This window comes from Hermetia illucens, chromosome 6 (genome assembly GCF_905115235.1).
Source record: "Hermetia illucens chromosome 6, iHerIll2.2.curated.20191125, whole genome shotgun sequence".
NCBI lineage: Eukaryota > Metazoa > Arthropoda > Insecta > Diptera > Stratiomyidae > Hermetia > Hermetia illucens.
In genome coordinates this window covers 85,440,817-85,456,919 of record NC_051854.1, presented here as the reverse complement: position 1 = coordinate 85,456,919, position 16,103 = coordinate 85,440,817, and the positions used below count along the sequence as shown (strand labels likewise).

General features: G+C 41.4%; 2 protein-coding genes across 3 annotated transcripts; one reads left to right on the top strand and one right to left on the bottom strand.

Annotated features, from left to right (window-relative positions):
* Window positions 1–1,065: 1,065 nt before the first annotated feature.
* Window positions 1,066–15,996, bottom strand: LOC119658587 (E3 ubiquitin-protein ligase RNF13). Of its 2 annotated transcripts, XM_038066043.1 has the most exons (10): window positions 15,861–15,996; window positions 15,571–15,803; window positions 3,349–3,561; window positions 3,110–3,288; window positions 2,960–3,051; window positions 2,701–2,900; window positions 2,449–2,635; window positions 2,124–2,390; window positions 1,892–2,018; window positions 1,066–1,820 (listed from the first exon to the last, which is right to left on the bottom strand). In XM_038066043.1, the coding sequence occupies exons 3-10, from the start codon at window positions 3,439–3,441 to the stop codon at window positions 1,430–1,432; spliced, it is 1,536 nt and encodes a 511-aa protein (XP_037921971.1). In that variant the 5' UTR covers window positions 3,442–3,561; window positions 15,571–15,803; window positions 15,861–15,996; the 3' UTR covers window positions 1,066–1,429. The 2 variants fall into 2 exon arrangements, with proteins under 2 accessions (XP_037921971.1, XP_037921972.1); XM_038066044.1 differs by having other exon boundaries at window positions 3,349–3,558; window positions 15,571–15,946.
* On the top strand, window positions 6,643–10,334 carry LOC119660065 (uncharacterized protein K02A2.6-like). The gene is made up of 3 exons (XM_038068444.1): window positions 6,643–7,173; window positions 7,252–8,008; window positions 8,113–10,334. Exons 1-3 carry the CDS (start codon window positions 6,643–6,645, stop codon window positions 10,332–10,334), a joined length of 3,510 nt encoding a protein of 1,169 aa, XP_037924372.1.
* Window positions 15,997–16,103: the final 107 nt, after the last annotated feature.

Below are 16,103 nucleotides of genomic sequence, written 5' to 3'. Positions count from 1 at the left end.
GTGATACCTCTATAATTGCTGCACTGTGTGATATCTCCCTTTTTACGTATGGGACAGATAATACCTCTTTGCCAGTCGTCAGGCATTGATTCGTTGTTCGTTGTCCCACACCTTGAGCACAAGTTGACGAACCACTTGCTATAATTGGTCGCCTCCATATTTAACCAATTCAGCTGTAATTCCATCGGCTCCTGGCGACTTATGATTTTGAAGCCGATGAATTGCACGGATTGTTTCTTCAATACTTGGTGATGGCAGTGTTTGTTCGTCATCTTCAGTTAGCGGGATCTCCAACTCGTCGATGTTCTGGTTGCTCAGTAGTTCAACTCATCGCTCCAATACGCCCATTCGATCGGAAATCAGATTTCTTTCTTTGTCTCGGCAGGATGAACATCGAGGTATGTAAGGCTTCATACCATACCATCTTTGGTAGGTAGCCATCATTCGAATTTTATGAGTTACCTCTGCCCTAGACTAGACCTTTAGTATGACATTTGCCACACCCCCTATGTGAATAAATATGATAAAATTGTCCTTAAAAGATATGATCTCATTGCCAAATGATAATAACAAAGACGAACACCCCACTTTTCTGATTGGCGCAACAGTCCAATTTCGATCTAGGCTTTGGCCTTGTTAAAGCACTTCATTCAAGACCATAACGGTATACAAGGGGGCAATGTGGTCAACAGGCATCCCGTCCGGAATTAATACCCCGATTTGACTCAGGTTATTTACAGCTGAGTCGGCCGGTATCCGACATCCAGTTCCCCTTGCGCTCTCCACAAAGCCATCCGGGCAAATCTTAATCAGTCGAATATTGTCACAAGTGATAAGATATCCTTGACTGTCTGCAGCTTCTCATCAAACAATAAGCTGAAATACTATGAAAATCCCACGATCATTCTCCTCATCCTTTTACGAGTGAATGCATTTCAAGTGAATGCTTAGATTTTCGAACTTGCAGGGCTGGAAAATCGAATTTCTCTGATCAACAAGAGCTTTTTGTTGTCTCTGCCGTTGCCCTCTTTGCGGTTCACATTCCCCTAGATCAAAAGCAACTAATAAAGGTTACATCATTATTTTTTATTTAAATAACTAAATATTTAATACACGGTTACATTAATAAAAACTTTTTTTTTGTATAACTCAAATAACAATATCCTTAATCATAAAAAGAAATAGTTGTGAACATTTTTTATCATATACAGGCGACGACACCGCATTGTTCTTACGTATCATAACTAGTCCACCATAAGAACATAACTTCTACGCGATTTGTTTTCTCTCTGCTTATAAAACGTCATCAATTCTTTCAACTCATACAACTACGGGGCTAAAATAGCGTTTTTTTCTCATTAATTTCACATTAAATCACATTTCGGAATAATTATTAGATTAACATTGGTTGCAACTAAACGAAAGGAGATTAAACCATAAAACTTCGATCTTCATTTCTTCGTCGGCCATTCACACGACTACCGTCAGCCCCACTAGTCGCTGTTGTATTGAAATTAACATTTGGCAACGCAACCACACCAAGACGCCCTTCACTAGGCGTGTGCACGAACATTTGGTTGATAGCATTGGCATCTGTTGGCGAAGCGATCGGTTCGTAAATGGAACTTTGCGCAACATTCTCCTCATCATCACTGTCCTTGAAAGATCCACTTAGATTCGTATTCAAAACGTTATTGGATGAGGGGTGTTGAGATGTGTTTATAGCTGCTGATACGGATACGGTTATGTCGTTTGTTATTGGAAGGGAATCTGAAGTGTTGCTTAATTGCGTGGGGCTGTCTGGTCGACGACGAAATATCCTGGGAATCAAAATTCCATTGTAGGATATTGAAAGTAAATAGGTTTGTTAGGATCTAGGCGTGATATATACCTTGATAGCCTACTCCATATGGATTGTCTTCCAGTTAGTTCGTCTAAAAGATTTGGCGGCAAATTAGGTACTCGATTGAAAGGATTAACTCTACCAGTAGAGCTCTGATTCGAACTGTCGGCCAGAACTGAAATAATTGAAGTGAAATATAGAACTTCACGATTAAAAGACGCTAGTAACGATTTTTGACCGAATTCGTTTCGAAGTGGGAGTTTCTTCAACATCAACTTACGGTTTTCATCGTCGGATGTGGGCCGTTCGTTCGCATTATCGCCCTGTATATTTCTTTGCCCAATAGAAAATGTCCCGTGATTAGAATTTTCAACAGGATTCAATAGAGGCGTTGTATCATCCGTTTCGGAGTCCGACATGCTGTCCGATGAATTGTTCCTCCTCCTGACGTTCCTGGGCTCGCCTCGTACAAAAACCTTCCGCTTACAGAGCGGGCAGATTCGTCTGCTCTTAGTCAGCCAAGGATCGATGCATTGGCAATGATATGCTAGAAAAGCAATTCACAAAAATGTATTCAAAACAACTGAATCGAGGGCAGATTTTACCATGCGCGCATGGAAGTACTCGTAGCTTCTCGCCTTCTACATAATCGTCTAAGCATATGCTACATGATTCGTAGGGTTGGTTCTTATTATATTTTATGACGGGAATTTTCTTAAGCAATCTTTTGGGCAAGCGATGTCGTCGTAATCGTCTTTGCTCTCTAGCACACTTGTAGATCATGTAGACAACCTAAATTACACAATATCCAAAGTGAAATAAGCTCCAAAATCTGTCCTCAACTAAATTGAGCATACCATACTAATAAAACACAGCCCAACTAGTATTGAAAATGGCAGGATAAGATGTGTATTAATATTAAACGGATAATCCTCTTTTAGGAGCAGTTTGTAACCGCTTTTCCAGACATAGTTATTAATAATTAATCGTCCCGAAAGCTCGCCAACAAACACCGATGGAATGTGTATGTCTTCCCCATTTTTAGCAGACATTCGTTCTGGAATCAAATGCAGCATTTAAAGACATCCTTCAAAATGATTAAAAAAAGGGATATACCTAGCTCATTGCTACCGATATTGAAAACAATCGCACCATCATATCCTGCCGTTTGGGCATTACGAACTTTATCCTCAAATGTGCAATTAGTTCTGGAATATTTAAGAGTTCTTAAATTCGTCCTCGACCGTCTAAGATGCAAGTACAAACCTTGCTATAACCACAACAAATTTAGCAGGCGGCAACGGAAAGTCATCTGGCTTGACTGGTGCCGGTGAAATTTTACCGCAGCCATCTGTCGGAAATGACTCTATAGCAAAAACTTTGAGTCCCTCGGTGGGAACAGTACCACCAAACTGAGCCGGTAAGTCATGGAACTCTTCAATTATCTGAAATCAAACCGCAAATATAACACTAAATTTTATATACTAAAAGTCATCTCCACTGACCTCTTCTGTGTCTGCTCTGTATATAATTATATCACCTAAAGCTACATACGCTAATGTAATAAAATATATGGCTATGATATTAACTGAATTCATCTTTAAAATTGCAAGTTTGTAATATTTAGGTTGTAGGGTATTCAAAGTATGCAACTTTGTTGCTTAGATCTATTCTTCGCCGGCGATCGCTACATCATTCGAACAATCATCGCATGTCTTCTGAAATAAACAGGAAATAAAGGTAAAGTGAGACGTTGAGCCGTTGTAAACACGATTTGAAATAATATATTTGGAATTATGACACATAATTTCACACTCGGTAATGAACTAATCATTATCAGAAGCACTCGGATTGCACTCTTTATCAATTCAAAGTTAATATTCATATACATTTGACAAGTTGCAAATTATAGATTGCAGTAATCAGTAAATTTCCTATGCTCACATTTCAGAACGCTATGGAGAATGAAATTGAAATGAAGTCAATGGGAAGCTGGAAATAATCGATGAATATCAAATGCCTTATGACGTCGATTTATAGTAATGAAAAAAGATACTATTTGGTAACATTTCCCATTATGTACAGCTTATTTACAGAGGGTTTGGTAACCGCTAATGGAGTACAGCGCTCTAATTTAAAATAAAATTAATAGCAAATAGTGATTCTATTGTAATATATAACAGGGACTCCATCATTGGCGCCTTGATTTACAGAAATCAATGGCAGTGGAAAGAATAAATAAAAAATCACAACGAACTACTATTCCTCATCAAGCTGAACTGTCACAAATCGGAAAGTGAAAGTTCAACGCTTCAGGTATGAAATAATTTGCGGATTTAGTTCCCACTGTTCCGTTTGTACAAAGCTCATAGTGTAGAATGGGGTAAATTTACGCAAAACAGACAATTTTGACCTATTATCACTTAGTTAATAATAGTAGGATTTTCACTAAACTTTCCAGAATGATGATATATTTTGCGAGCACTATATGGTTCCGTTCGCCCTGAATGGGATATAGTATGTTAACCACGCCCACGTGCCATCTCTGACAATTCATTGAAATGGGCTTCATTCAACTCCCTCCAGAACTTTCCGAGCCGCCAAACAATATTTCTCATTGTCGTGGGATACTGATAGTAGCAACTTTAAATGACTACGCCATGCAATGAAATTGCGAATCTACTTTTATATATGACTATCCACTACCACTTTTGCCTTTTGATCAACATGCTCACAAGTAACTGGCATGGGCTCGGACAAAGTTAGAAGTTGTATTGGGCCAGCGTACCCTGGTGATTGGTGGCGGATAAAAGTTGATGAAAGCTCGTAACTTTTGATTGACTGTGGTGGTAACTTGCTATAGCAGCTACTTCCATATAGCAACACATAAAGAGTGTTAGCACAGAATAGTGTCAACTTGATTCTGGTGCTGAAATAGCTGCATTTCCAGATTTTGAACAAAGTAGCTAAGGCACATCTAGTCAAGGTGTTTGAAGAGACGTGCCATGGTCCATTCACTGTCCTCCGGACAAGGCATGAAGAACGTCACCAATAGTAAGAAGGACTAACATCGGTGGCAAGATGCCACCTTAGTGAACTTCGCTTTGCACTTCGAATTCCAGTAAAATTTCACCTCGTTACAATACATGACATTGCTCTGATAATAGCTATTAGTTTTTCCGGAATGTGCCCCTTGCGTAGAGCACACTAGATATACTCCTTGTTCACGCTGTCGAAATCCTTCTCGAAATCGATAAAGAGCTGTAAATCTGTTCCACGCACTGCTTCAAAATAATCCGCAGGATTTTGATGTGCTTTTAATATATTTTTTGATGCATTTCAATATTATTGTAGCTATTATTTTTACGACCACAGGTAGCGCACGAATATCCCTCCAAATGTGACATTCAAAACGGGTGGTCTTTTCGGAATCCCAACGATCATCCCCTTCTTTCAATCTCTGGGAAAGGTCTCGGATTCCCACAATACCCGTATAAGATTAAGCAGCACCTCTGCAGAAACTGCAGGAGCAGCGATGACTAGCTCTACGGAGAAGCCGTTGTAGCAGTTTTACTCCGTTTGAGTACACTGATGACCGACATGATTTCTCTTTTATTTGGAAGAGCAATCCATATCCGCACGTTACAATGACTAGTCATTTCAGCCAAGAGAAACGCAACTTCACTAGGATCATCGAAAGATCATGTGGTATGCGGTACTAAACCATTTGTATCTGCGGTAGCTTCTGCTTTCTTGACCAGCGCAATAACAAATTCCCTTTTGTCACGGGGTCCACTACACTGAACTTCCTGGGATTTCACTCGGTATCGGAATTCGAGCTGTGCCCGGATGGCTCAAGTGGTTAGAGCACTGCGCTGTCGCAGCGGAAGGTCGCGGTTCAAATCTCGCTGGTGGTAGAGAGATTTATTATCGTAACAGAATGTCGGGTACCAGCCGACTCAGCTGTGAATGAGTAGTTGAGCGAATCAGGGTAATAAGCATTGCGCTCGTCGAGCATTGCGCTCGTCGAGCAATGCTGACCGAATTGGCTCCTACTACTTACTGTAGGGTACCATTATCCTGTGCGATAAACTCCAAGTAGGATTAAGGATTTGTAACAGTGTGAACTAACCATTAAATGTAATACATAGTGTGAATTAACAATTAAGTTTACTACAACTGTATTTAATATACATTCAACTGTCAAATATTTTTTCAAATAAATATGATTCATACATACTGGCGACGAGGACGATCGTGTTTTTCGTTTTTCCGAGCGCGAGTTAAATATGGACGCCACACAGTTTGCCGAATTTTTACGTGTGCAGGCGGAGCAACAAACCGCCATCCTAAAAATTCTTGAAAATTTCGCTACCGTGACGGTTGGTAGAGAAAACATCTCTACAGAGGTAAAAAAACAAAACATCCTAAAAAACTTTAAATGTGAGAAATATGATGGAGTTACAACGGCTAGTGTTTTCGTAGATTATTTTGAAGCCCAGTGCCACATGTGGGGAATCGCGGATGATATAAGTTCGAAAAGAGAATTATTCGTATCATGTCTAAAGCCGGAAACCTATCGTGAACTAAAAATTGCATTTGCGGACGCAAAGAAAAAATTTGAAAACCTGACTTACACGGAAATCGCGGAAAAATTCGTGAAGCTTTTTGAACGAAAAACCACGCGCTTCAAAGCTCTAACGAACTTTTGGAATTGTGTGAGGAAAAAAGATGAGTCATTCGAATCTTACGCGAACAAGCTAAAAGACATAAGTCGCGATTGTGGCTACGACGGCGACATGCTAGAACGTCAATTACGTGATCGGTTTGCAACGGGTCTCAACCATCCCCGACTTGAAGTGGAATTGAAACAAAGGTGGCCAGAGCTAAAAACATTCGATGATATTGAAGGCATAGAAAACGAAGTGTCGTTCGCGGAAGTTTTCAAAATAGCGCTATCAAGAGAGTTGGCGGAAAAAGACATTGTAGAAAGTGAATGCGCGGAAGTGAAAAAGATAGTAAAACGTCGTGCGAAAATCGGTAAGCGGATCCGAATTTTGTCGGAAGAACAATGTTTAAGATGTGGTGCGCGTCAAAGACATTCAAAAGACAACTGCAAGGCGGCGAATCACAATTGTGAAGCGTGTGGCAAACGTGGACATTACGGGTCGTGCTGTATAAGAAAAGGCAGAGCTAAATTGATCGCGAGAGACAAAAAGAAACAACAGCGTATTTACAACGTAAAAAATAGTGATACATCTATTTCGAGTTGTGAGCAAGTTTTTAAAGTAATGAGTGCCATTGCTAAGAAAAGAAACATTGACGTTAAGGTAAACGGTGTCACGTGTACGATGGACTGGGATCCGGGCGCGTCAGTTTCCATTATAAGTACAGATTTTTAGAAACAGATCGGATCACCAACGCTTAAAGGGAAGCCAAAACTACGGGCTTATGGCAATTTCGATTTACCTTGCCAAAGGGAAGCTACAGTGACAGTGACGCTGAACAAGCGAACGCGATCTTTGAAAGTAGTCGTGGTGGACAACGCGAATCCAATGTTATTTGGCTTAGAGTGGAATGAAGCCTTCAATTTGCCACTGCCCGAACCAGTGTACAACGTAGATCGTGTCAACAACCACGTGCAGCCGACAACGAAACCACTGCATCAGAAGTTAAATGACATATTGGAAGAGAACAAGCAGCTATTCGAAGAAGGACTGGGAAAAATAAATAACTATCAAGTTAAAATTCACGTAAAGGAAACAGCAACACCAATACATATTCCAGCCAGGCCAGTCCGATTCGGAATTCAAAAAAGCGTGGAATTCGAACTTGAAAGGTTACAGCAGCTTGGAATTATCTCACCTGTTGACCCCAATGAAACACCGATTGAATGGGCAACACCCACTGTCAACGTGGTTAAACGAAACGGAAATATACGTATTTGTGGTGATTTTCGTGTTACACTGAATCCAGCACTAGTAACAATACGACATCCAGTACCAACATTCGAAAACATCCGTCAGCAGCTTGCCAAGGGTGAGAAGTACACGAAATTAGATCTACGCGATGCCTATCTACAATTCGAGATTAGTCCAGAGTCAAGAAAATACCTAATCATATCCACACACAAAGGGTATTTTCAGTATAACCGTATGACTCCTGGTATATCGAGTGCACCCGGAACATTTCAAAATTATCATATATGGAAAATCTACTTGCTGGCATATCCAACGTTGCAATCTATTTCGACGACATAGGCATTACAGGTCCAGATGAAGATAGCCATCTAAGATCATTAAGAGAAGTTTTTAAACGTCTGCGTGAAGCTGGTTTTCGTATCGAAAAGAACAAATGTAGCTTTTTTCAAGGCAGTATCGACTATTTGGGCCATCAATTCAACCGAAAAGGGATCTATCCAGTGGAAGACAAGCTGATAGCGATAAAAAATGCTGCAATACCCACTAACAAGAAGGAGTTACGATCCTTTCTGGGATTGGTCAATTTTTACGAGAAATTCATACCCAACTTACATGGAGCATGTTCCGAACTACACGCATTAACTGGTACAAAGTCGCAATGGCGATGGTCAATAAAGGAACAGAAACAATTTGATAATGTTAAACATATGATAGCTAGCGCCCGTCATCTAACTCCTTACGATCACACAAAACCGCTTTATTTGGCAACAGACGCATCCGATGTAGGCCTTGGTGCTGTTTTATATCATCAGGACGAGGCTAACAACGAGTTACCTATCGCCTACGCGTCACGAAAATTGAACGAAGCAGAACAAAAATACGCTACCATTGACAAGGAGGCATTAGCAATATTTTTCGCCGTGAAGAAATTTGATCCATATTTACGTGGGACAAAGTTTACATTAATTACGGATCACAAGCCGCTTCAACACCTGTTGGGAGACAAACGAAATTTGCAAAAAATCGTAAACAACCGTCTGACGAGATGGGCACTAATGTTAGGTGCATACAATTACGATATACAGTATCATCAAGGCAAATACAATATTCTAGCTGATTGCTTATCACGCTTACCAAACGCACATGAAGCAATTTCGGAGGAAGCGCAGAAGATTCATAAAATTTATGCGGTAATTCAAACACGGAAGCTTGATGATATTGTACTAACAGAACAGGAACTTAGGAAGCAGACGAAACATAACCTAATATTACGACGAGTAATTGAGTTAATTGAGCGTCACTGGCCAGACACGAAGTGTATCAACAATGAGCTGAAACCATACTACGACAAACTGGAGGAACTATCATACGAAAACGGTATTTTGATGTGGCAAGGACGAATTATCGTGCCCGATAATCTTCAAGAAGTAACATTGAGGCATCTTCATAGAGGGCATCCAGGCATTGGCTCTATGCGTGCGTCAGCGAGGTACTATGTATGGTGGCCGAACATCGACAAGGACGTGGAACATACAGTGAAATCATGCATGGCATGTCAACGGCAACGCCCAAAACAATCTGAACTGCCAATCTACTTTTGGTCCCTGCCAGAGCATTGTTGGCAACGACTGCATGTGGACTTTGCAGGTCCCTTCGAAGGAAAAATGTGGATTGTGCTTCTTGATGCTTTATCAAAGTGGGTAGAAGCAGATGTACTTTATGCTGCCACCACAAGAACTTTGTGCGAATTCCTAGAGGAGAAGTTTATAACATTTGGTTATCCGGAAATTATCGTGTCGGATAATGGTAGTCAATTTACGTCAGAAGAGTTTCGAAATTATTGTCAAAGTCATGGAATAAAACATGTAACGTCTTCACCGTACCATCCGAAAACCAACGGACTAGCCGAACGATTCGTACGAACATTCAAGGAGCGCATGAAAGCCAGTGAATATGATGGTTTATCACAACGTCAGCGCTTGCGCACATTTCTATTTACATATCGAAACACACCACACTCCTTTACAGGGAAGGCACCATCTGAATTTTTGCTAGGTCGACGCCTGCGAACTTTATTTGACAATCTGAAGCCTAATGTACGGCGAGAGATGCATTTTAAACATGTAAAACAAAATCTTCAAGCAGAGCAGTCTAACAGAGAGTTCCAACCAGCACAACCAGTATTCGTAAAGACAGACATCGAGAAAATGTGGGAACCAGCCAACATAGTCGAAAGAACAAATCGATATTCTTACCGGGTTCGAACAAAGGAGGGTGTAGAAAGAAGACGACATGCAGATCATATCCTAGAACGGAGGGTAATACCACCATCAATCGACTTCCGGGATGTCTCAGATTTTAAGCGAAACAGTTTCCATTACCAATCTGCAAGCCCGACAGCAAATGATGAACAGGAACATCAGCAGTCTATGCAGCCCGCTATACCGTCGCATGAAAACGGAAACATGAGTGAACAAGGACAACACACCGAAGCACAACAAATTGAACATCCAGTACGGCGAAGCCAACGGCTAAGAAATCGACCCAAGAGACTAGTCGAAGAGATGTAAAATTGAAGGAAGGAGAAATGTAACAGTGTGAACTAACCATTAAATGTAATACATAGTGTGAATTAACAATTAAGTTTACTATAACTGTATTTAATATACATTCAACTGTCAAATATTTTTTCAAATAAATATGATTCCACAACAGGATTACAAACAACTTATGCAGGAGGTTGGTAAACGCTTATCCAGCCAAAACATAGTAGTACTTACCACGAAGATCAAGATACACTAAGGCCACTTATACCGCAATAGTACGATCAATGATTGATGACTACTTATGGTACGGTATCCGAGAAATGCACTAGGATCATAATGGGTACAACCACAAACTACCACTTAGGGTACCCTTGGAAATCTAAAGACATTATCTATAAATTTTGTGGTGGATGTGTGTGATTAACATAGTGAAATTTCCATGCACTCCTGTAGCAATATTCAGCACTCGTTCATAGCAGGAAAGTACAGCTGGAAGACTTTCAAGCAGGCGACATCCTAAAATTTTTATCCACTATAGGACTAATAAACATATTGTATTATAGTTAAGATAGACACATTGTAACTATCAAAACGCCACAAAAGGTAGGACGTAGTGGCAAACCCCTTGATAATAGTAATAATATTGTAATGTTGAATTCAAAAATTGATTGATCGTTGTTTTGCTTCTACTGGTTCGGAACTCACACTGATACTTACTCCTAGGGTCGTTTTGACTTCTTGCCCTTAGAAAATGCCCCCTTGCCCTTAGCAAAATAGTCTTACTTAACCCCAGCACAAGTTTAGCAGCTATAGATAGTACCGTAAGATATCCTTGTGGCCTAAATTCATTAAATTAGCCCAAAATTTTAGTGAAATATTTGTGTCTTTAACGCAATTTGTTTTCAAGGCTATTTATTCATAAATTACCATTTCGTTTATTAGGAATAAGAAATATGTTTGAGAGCTTATGATGTGTTACTAAGGATGGAAAGGTGGCATTAACGTTGGTTCACCACAAAGGCAGAACTATCAAGGAAGGATAAGTGCTACAACATCGAAACACTCGTTGACATGGTCCGTTCTGGCGACTCCTAACAGTAAATTTCGGAAAAACAACGGAAGAGGAGGAAAAAACAGAGTTCAATCCTTTTGGTCGCAACAACTCATAAAATCAAGGATACTTAAAAAAAAAGCTGCATGATTCATTTCTTTACTGCATGTGTACAACAGGCAAGCCTCTCTAGAAAGCCTAGAAAGATTCCTTCTGGCAACTAGTAATAATAATCGTTGGCACAACGATCCAATTGGATCAGGGCCTTGAAGTGTGTAAGAGCACTTCATTCAAGACCGTAACGATACACTACAGTACAATGTAGGAGGCAATGTGGTCAGCATTGCGCTCGTCCGAGATTATTACCCTGATTTGACTCAGGTACTCATTCACAGCTGAGTCAACTGGTATCCGACGTCAAATCATGATACAAATCCCACTGCCACCAGTGAGATTTGAACCCGATGTGGCACGGGGGAAACGCCTGCTGAACCACACCAAAAGCTCTACTACCAAACCCTACCACCACCTCCACGTGGTGATCGCTGGGCGTTCTTTCTTCATAAAAAACTGCAGACGAAGCAAGATGAAGGTGAGTCCCCCGCGCCTACAAACGGAACCAAATGCACCAACTGGTCCTCCAGATTAGGGGTTGGGTAGGGCTGACAACCCTACACGGATAACCAAAGTTACTAAGCCACGAAAGGAGCCTCGGATAGATGGATTTCAAAACTACCCGGCAACGGAATAATGATTGGCGCATTTTCTCATGGAACGTGCGCTCCCTGTACAGAGATGAAGCTGCCAAGCAGTTAGCCGATACCAATATAGGGATATAGGGATGATGTAACAGCGTTACAGACGCGTTGGACAAGGACCGGTTTCCCGGAGAAGAGCCGCTACACCATGTATTATAGCGGCCATCCAGTAAACCATGTGCTCGGAGTAGGATTCTTAGTCAGCAAAAAAATGAAACCTGCTGTTATCGACTTTGAAAATATAAGCGGATTATTCAGTTAGCAGTATCGCACAAAATGGTTTGCGCGGAAAGCGGTCCACAAACATACGTGGGCCTCTCCAGACAGGACCAGGTGTGAACAAACGCCGCCACCTCTCAGCATTGATGAATGTAAGAACATATAGGGGGGCCAATATAGACTCGGACCACTATCTCGTTGGCATAATGCTCTGAGCTCGGATTACGACACCACTTACAATCCCCTCTGGCAATCAGGTGAAAGAGAATACTGAAGCCATTCACAACACAGCCCTCTATAACACCTATAAGGGGGAAATGGATACGGCAATAATCGCAGCTAGCAGATGTCCTGGTGATGCAGCATCAACAAATGATCTTCACAACCACCTGAAGAACGTTATCATCGATGCGAGTAATGTTGCATTTTCAAAGAACGCGGACACGCGCAGAGAATTATCACGAACTCCGTCGAGCGGAGAAACGGCTTCACCAACGGAAAAAGGAAGCCTAGGACAACCAACAAGTCTGTGAACTAGAAAAGTACAGGAAACAACCGCACCAGGAGCGCAAGTTTTACCAACAAGTCAGTAAGATGAAACCTTATGCACCTCGATGCTCATCCTGCCGAGACAAAGAGGGAAATCTAATTTCCGACAGAATGGGCATATTGGAGCGATGGGTTGAATATTTTGATGAACTGCTCAACAACCAAAACATCGGCGAGTTGGAGGTCCCTTCAACTGAAAACCACGGACAAATGCTGCTAGCTCCCAGTATAGAAGAAACACTCCGTGCAATTCATCGGATTAAAAACCATAAATCGCCAAGAGTGGATGGAATTACAGCTGAACTGGTTAAACATGGAGGCGACCAATTACACCAAGTGGTTCATCAACTGCTCAAAGTATGGGACAGCGAATCAATGCCTGACGACTGGCAACGGGGCATTATCTGCCTCATACATAAAAAGGTGGATGTCACGCAGTGCAGCAATTATAGAGGTATCACGTTGACGAGTACCATCTATATCCTGCTAGGTCGGATAGCCCCTTGCGTCCAGAACATCATTGGTCCATAACAAAGAGGCTTCACTCCCGGCAAATCAGTAACAGATCAGATTTTCTTTCTGCGGCAAGCGATGGAAAACTGTTGGAATATGGCCATCAGTTGCACCATCTTTTCATCCACTTTAAAGACGCCTATGACAAAGCCAGGGTGAAACTGTACGCGGCCATGAGAAAATTCGGTATCCCAACGAAATTGATAAGACTGACTAATCTGCGAGGGGAGATAAAAGCAACAGGACACCTTTGAGACCATTCAACATCAACAACGGTCTAAGACAAGGGGATGCCCTATCTTGCGTTCTCTTTAACCTGGCGCTGGACAAAATGATTCGCAATGTCGATGTAAATGCAAGAGGCATCATCCTCTTCAAGTCCCCCCAACTGCTGGCCTAAGCTAACGATATTGACATCATGGGAAGAACAACCCGAAATGTGCAGTCTACTTTCATCCAGATCGGGCAGGCGGCGTGAGATTTTGGGCTGCATACTAATGAAGGCAAAACGAAGTACATGGTGACAACGTCAGCGCACTGGTCAAACGAAAACAGTGAAGGTAGGAGACTACCTAACTTTGAGACCGTTGAAAATTTCTTCTATCTAGAGTCGAAAATCACAACCGATAACAACTACGACGATGAAATCCGCGCACGGTTGTTGGCTGCCACCAGAGCCTATTTCAGTTTACAAAAACTATTTCGCTCGAAACGTCTCACCATATAGTCAAAGCTCTTACTGTACAAGGCTATGATCTTGCCAGTCCTCATGTATTCCTCGGAGACTTGGGTTCTTAGCAAAAAAACTGCGAACTCTTGGCCGCGTTCCAGAGAAGAATCCTCTGAAAAATGTTTGGCCCCCTACATGAGGATGGACAATTCCGTAGCCTACATAACGACGAAATCTATGAGCGATACCACGACGATGTGGTTGTGGATAAAATCCGGTTCAACAGGTTGCTATGGGCGGGTGACTTAGTCCGTATGAATGAGGATGATCCAGCGCGGAAAGTTTATAAGGGAAATATCTATGGTAGAAAAAGAAGATGAGGCAGACCCTGCGATGGCGAAGGTCAGGACGCCAGATAGCTTTTAGGGATATCCAATTGGTGGACCCGCGCAAAATCCGGGTGTCTGGAGTTCTTTATTAAGGCAGGCCTAGACCGGATACCGATTGTTGCGCCGTTGATGGTGATGTTGAATGGGCTCCTCGGCGGTCTTCAATATTTAATACTTTAAAAAGTTAACAGATGGCCACAAATCTTTTCAAATTAATAAACTTATTGCAATTAGAATAGTACAGAGCGTCGAATGTCGTTCTTTCTAGAGATTCGCATGTCTAGAATATTATCTAGGAAAAATTTTACAAGAACTGGAATGAGAACTATGAGGAGCCCTGCTTGAGTAAGGATGTTTCATTGCGGAAATTTTTCAGGAGTACCTGGTATCCCAGGCTTACCTCTTTCGATCTAAACAACACGGAGGCCATTACGAATCACTCTTATAAGAAATGTATCTTCGGATGAGGAATAAAAATGATATTTCTTATGTGATAAAAATGATCAAGCTACATTAGTAAGTGTCGGATTTATTGAAGCAAGAGAGCAAGTTCCAACCAACCCAATTAGTAACGTTGCAGATACGCTCCGTGGAACTAAATAAAGATACCAAGGAATTATCTGTAAAAGCAAAACCAAGTCCCAACCAGAACTGAAGTCACAGCTTTTGCACTCCAAAGGGACACAGGCCTACATGTTTGCACCTTTGCATGATAGACACTACACCGAACTTCATTTGGCAGCTGGGTTCGCAGCAACATTTCTTGAGATGCTAAAACGAAGAAGCTACCCTTTGTAGTTTCCACGATTCGTGACTCATTCATGCTCCAAACGAGACAAGCGATACCTTTTAAACAGTTGATCGCGACTCGCAATAAGCAACCAATCCACTCCCAGCACAGATCACGTAGAGATTATGAATAAGACTCACTTTATCCACTTTGTTTATTGGGCCCAAATTACCGTAGCCAAATGCGACCCACCGCTACCGAGTGGGGATAGATGAAAATACATCAGACGGGGTTTTTACGCCATCAATTCTCACGACTGACCCAATCTAAATCGATCTGCCCTGCTCGCCCGGGCCAAGAACTACCAAAGTCTTTCCTTACCATTTCGTATTTTATCGGGAAAACCTGATCGAAAAGTTTTCCTATTGTCGCGTCCAGGTATATTTGTTTTCTTCTCGTCCGACTCCCACTTGAAGAAAAACACTTGTCTCGCGAAGTGACACAAGTCCCCACAAGACGGATGGAAACTTTTTTACGTCGTGCGGTTTCTTCTCTTGCTTTATCGCCCGAAGTAGGATTTATCGTCGCGAAAATCACTGCCAATCAAAAACAACCTAAGGAAAATGTCATTACTTTATTGACAAAGAGGTTCACGGACGATATTTCCCTACAAAAATCTAACTTTCAATGACAGATGTACTTATATGTATGTATCAAAGTTACACTCCACCATCCGCTGATTTAATTTGCGAATGCCAATTAAAAATTACGATCCACACAACGGGATAGTTCGACAGTTTTCACTAAATGTTTACGAGCAACGAAAACGGGTATTTTGAATAATGCCCGGTTATTCGTATACACTCAAATAACTTGTTGAAATGTAAATCCTTTCAAAATAAATCCTTCAATGC

Excerpts from the sequence above, each read along its gene's own strand:
- LOC119658587 (XM_038066043.1), bottom strand. The coding sequence starts at position 3,441 with ATGAATTCAGTTAATATCATAGCCATATATTTTATTACATTAGCGTAT. Across the intron at positions 3,052-3,109 it reads TTTGTTGTGGTTATAGCAAG|AACTAATTGCACATTTGAGG; the intron begins GTTTGTACTTGC and ends TAAATATTCCAG. Across the intron at positions 2,391-2,448 it reads AGTACTTCCATGCGCGCATG|CATATCATTGCCAATGCATC; the intron begins GTAAAATCTGCC and ends TTGCTTTTCTAG.
- LOC119660065 (XM_038068444.1), top strand. The coding sequence starts at position 6,643 with ATGCTAGAACGTCAATTACGTGATCGGTTTGCAACGGGTCTCAACCAT. Across the intron at positions 7,174-7,251 it reads AAAGAAACATTGACGTTAAG|ATCGGATCACCAACGCTTAA; the intron begins GTAAACGGTGTC and ends TTTTAGAAACAG. Across the intron at positions 8,009-8,112 it reads GTATAACCGTATGACTCCTG|GTCCAGATGAAGATAGCCAT; the intron begins GTATATCGAGTG and ends TAGGCATTACAG.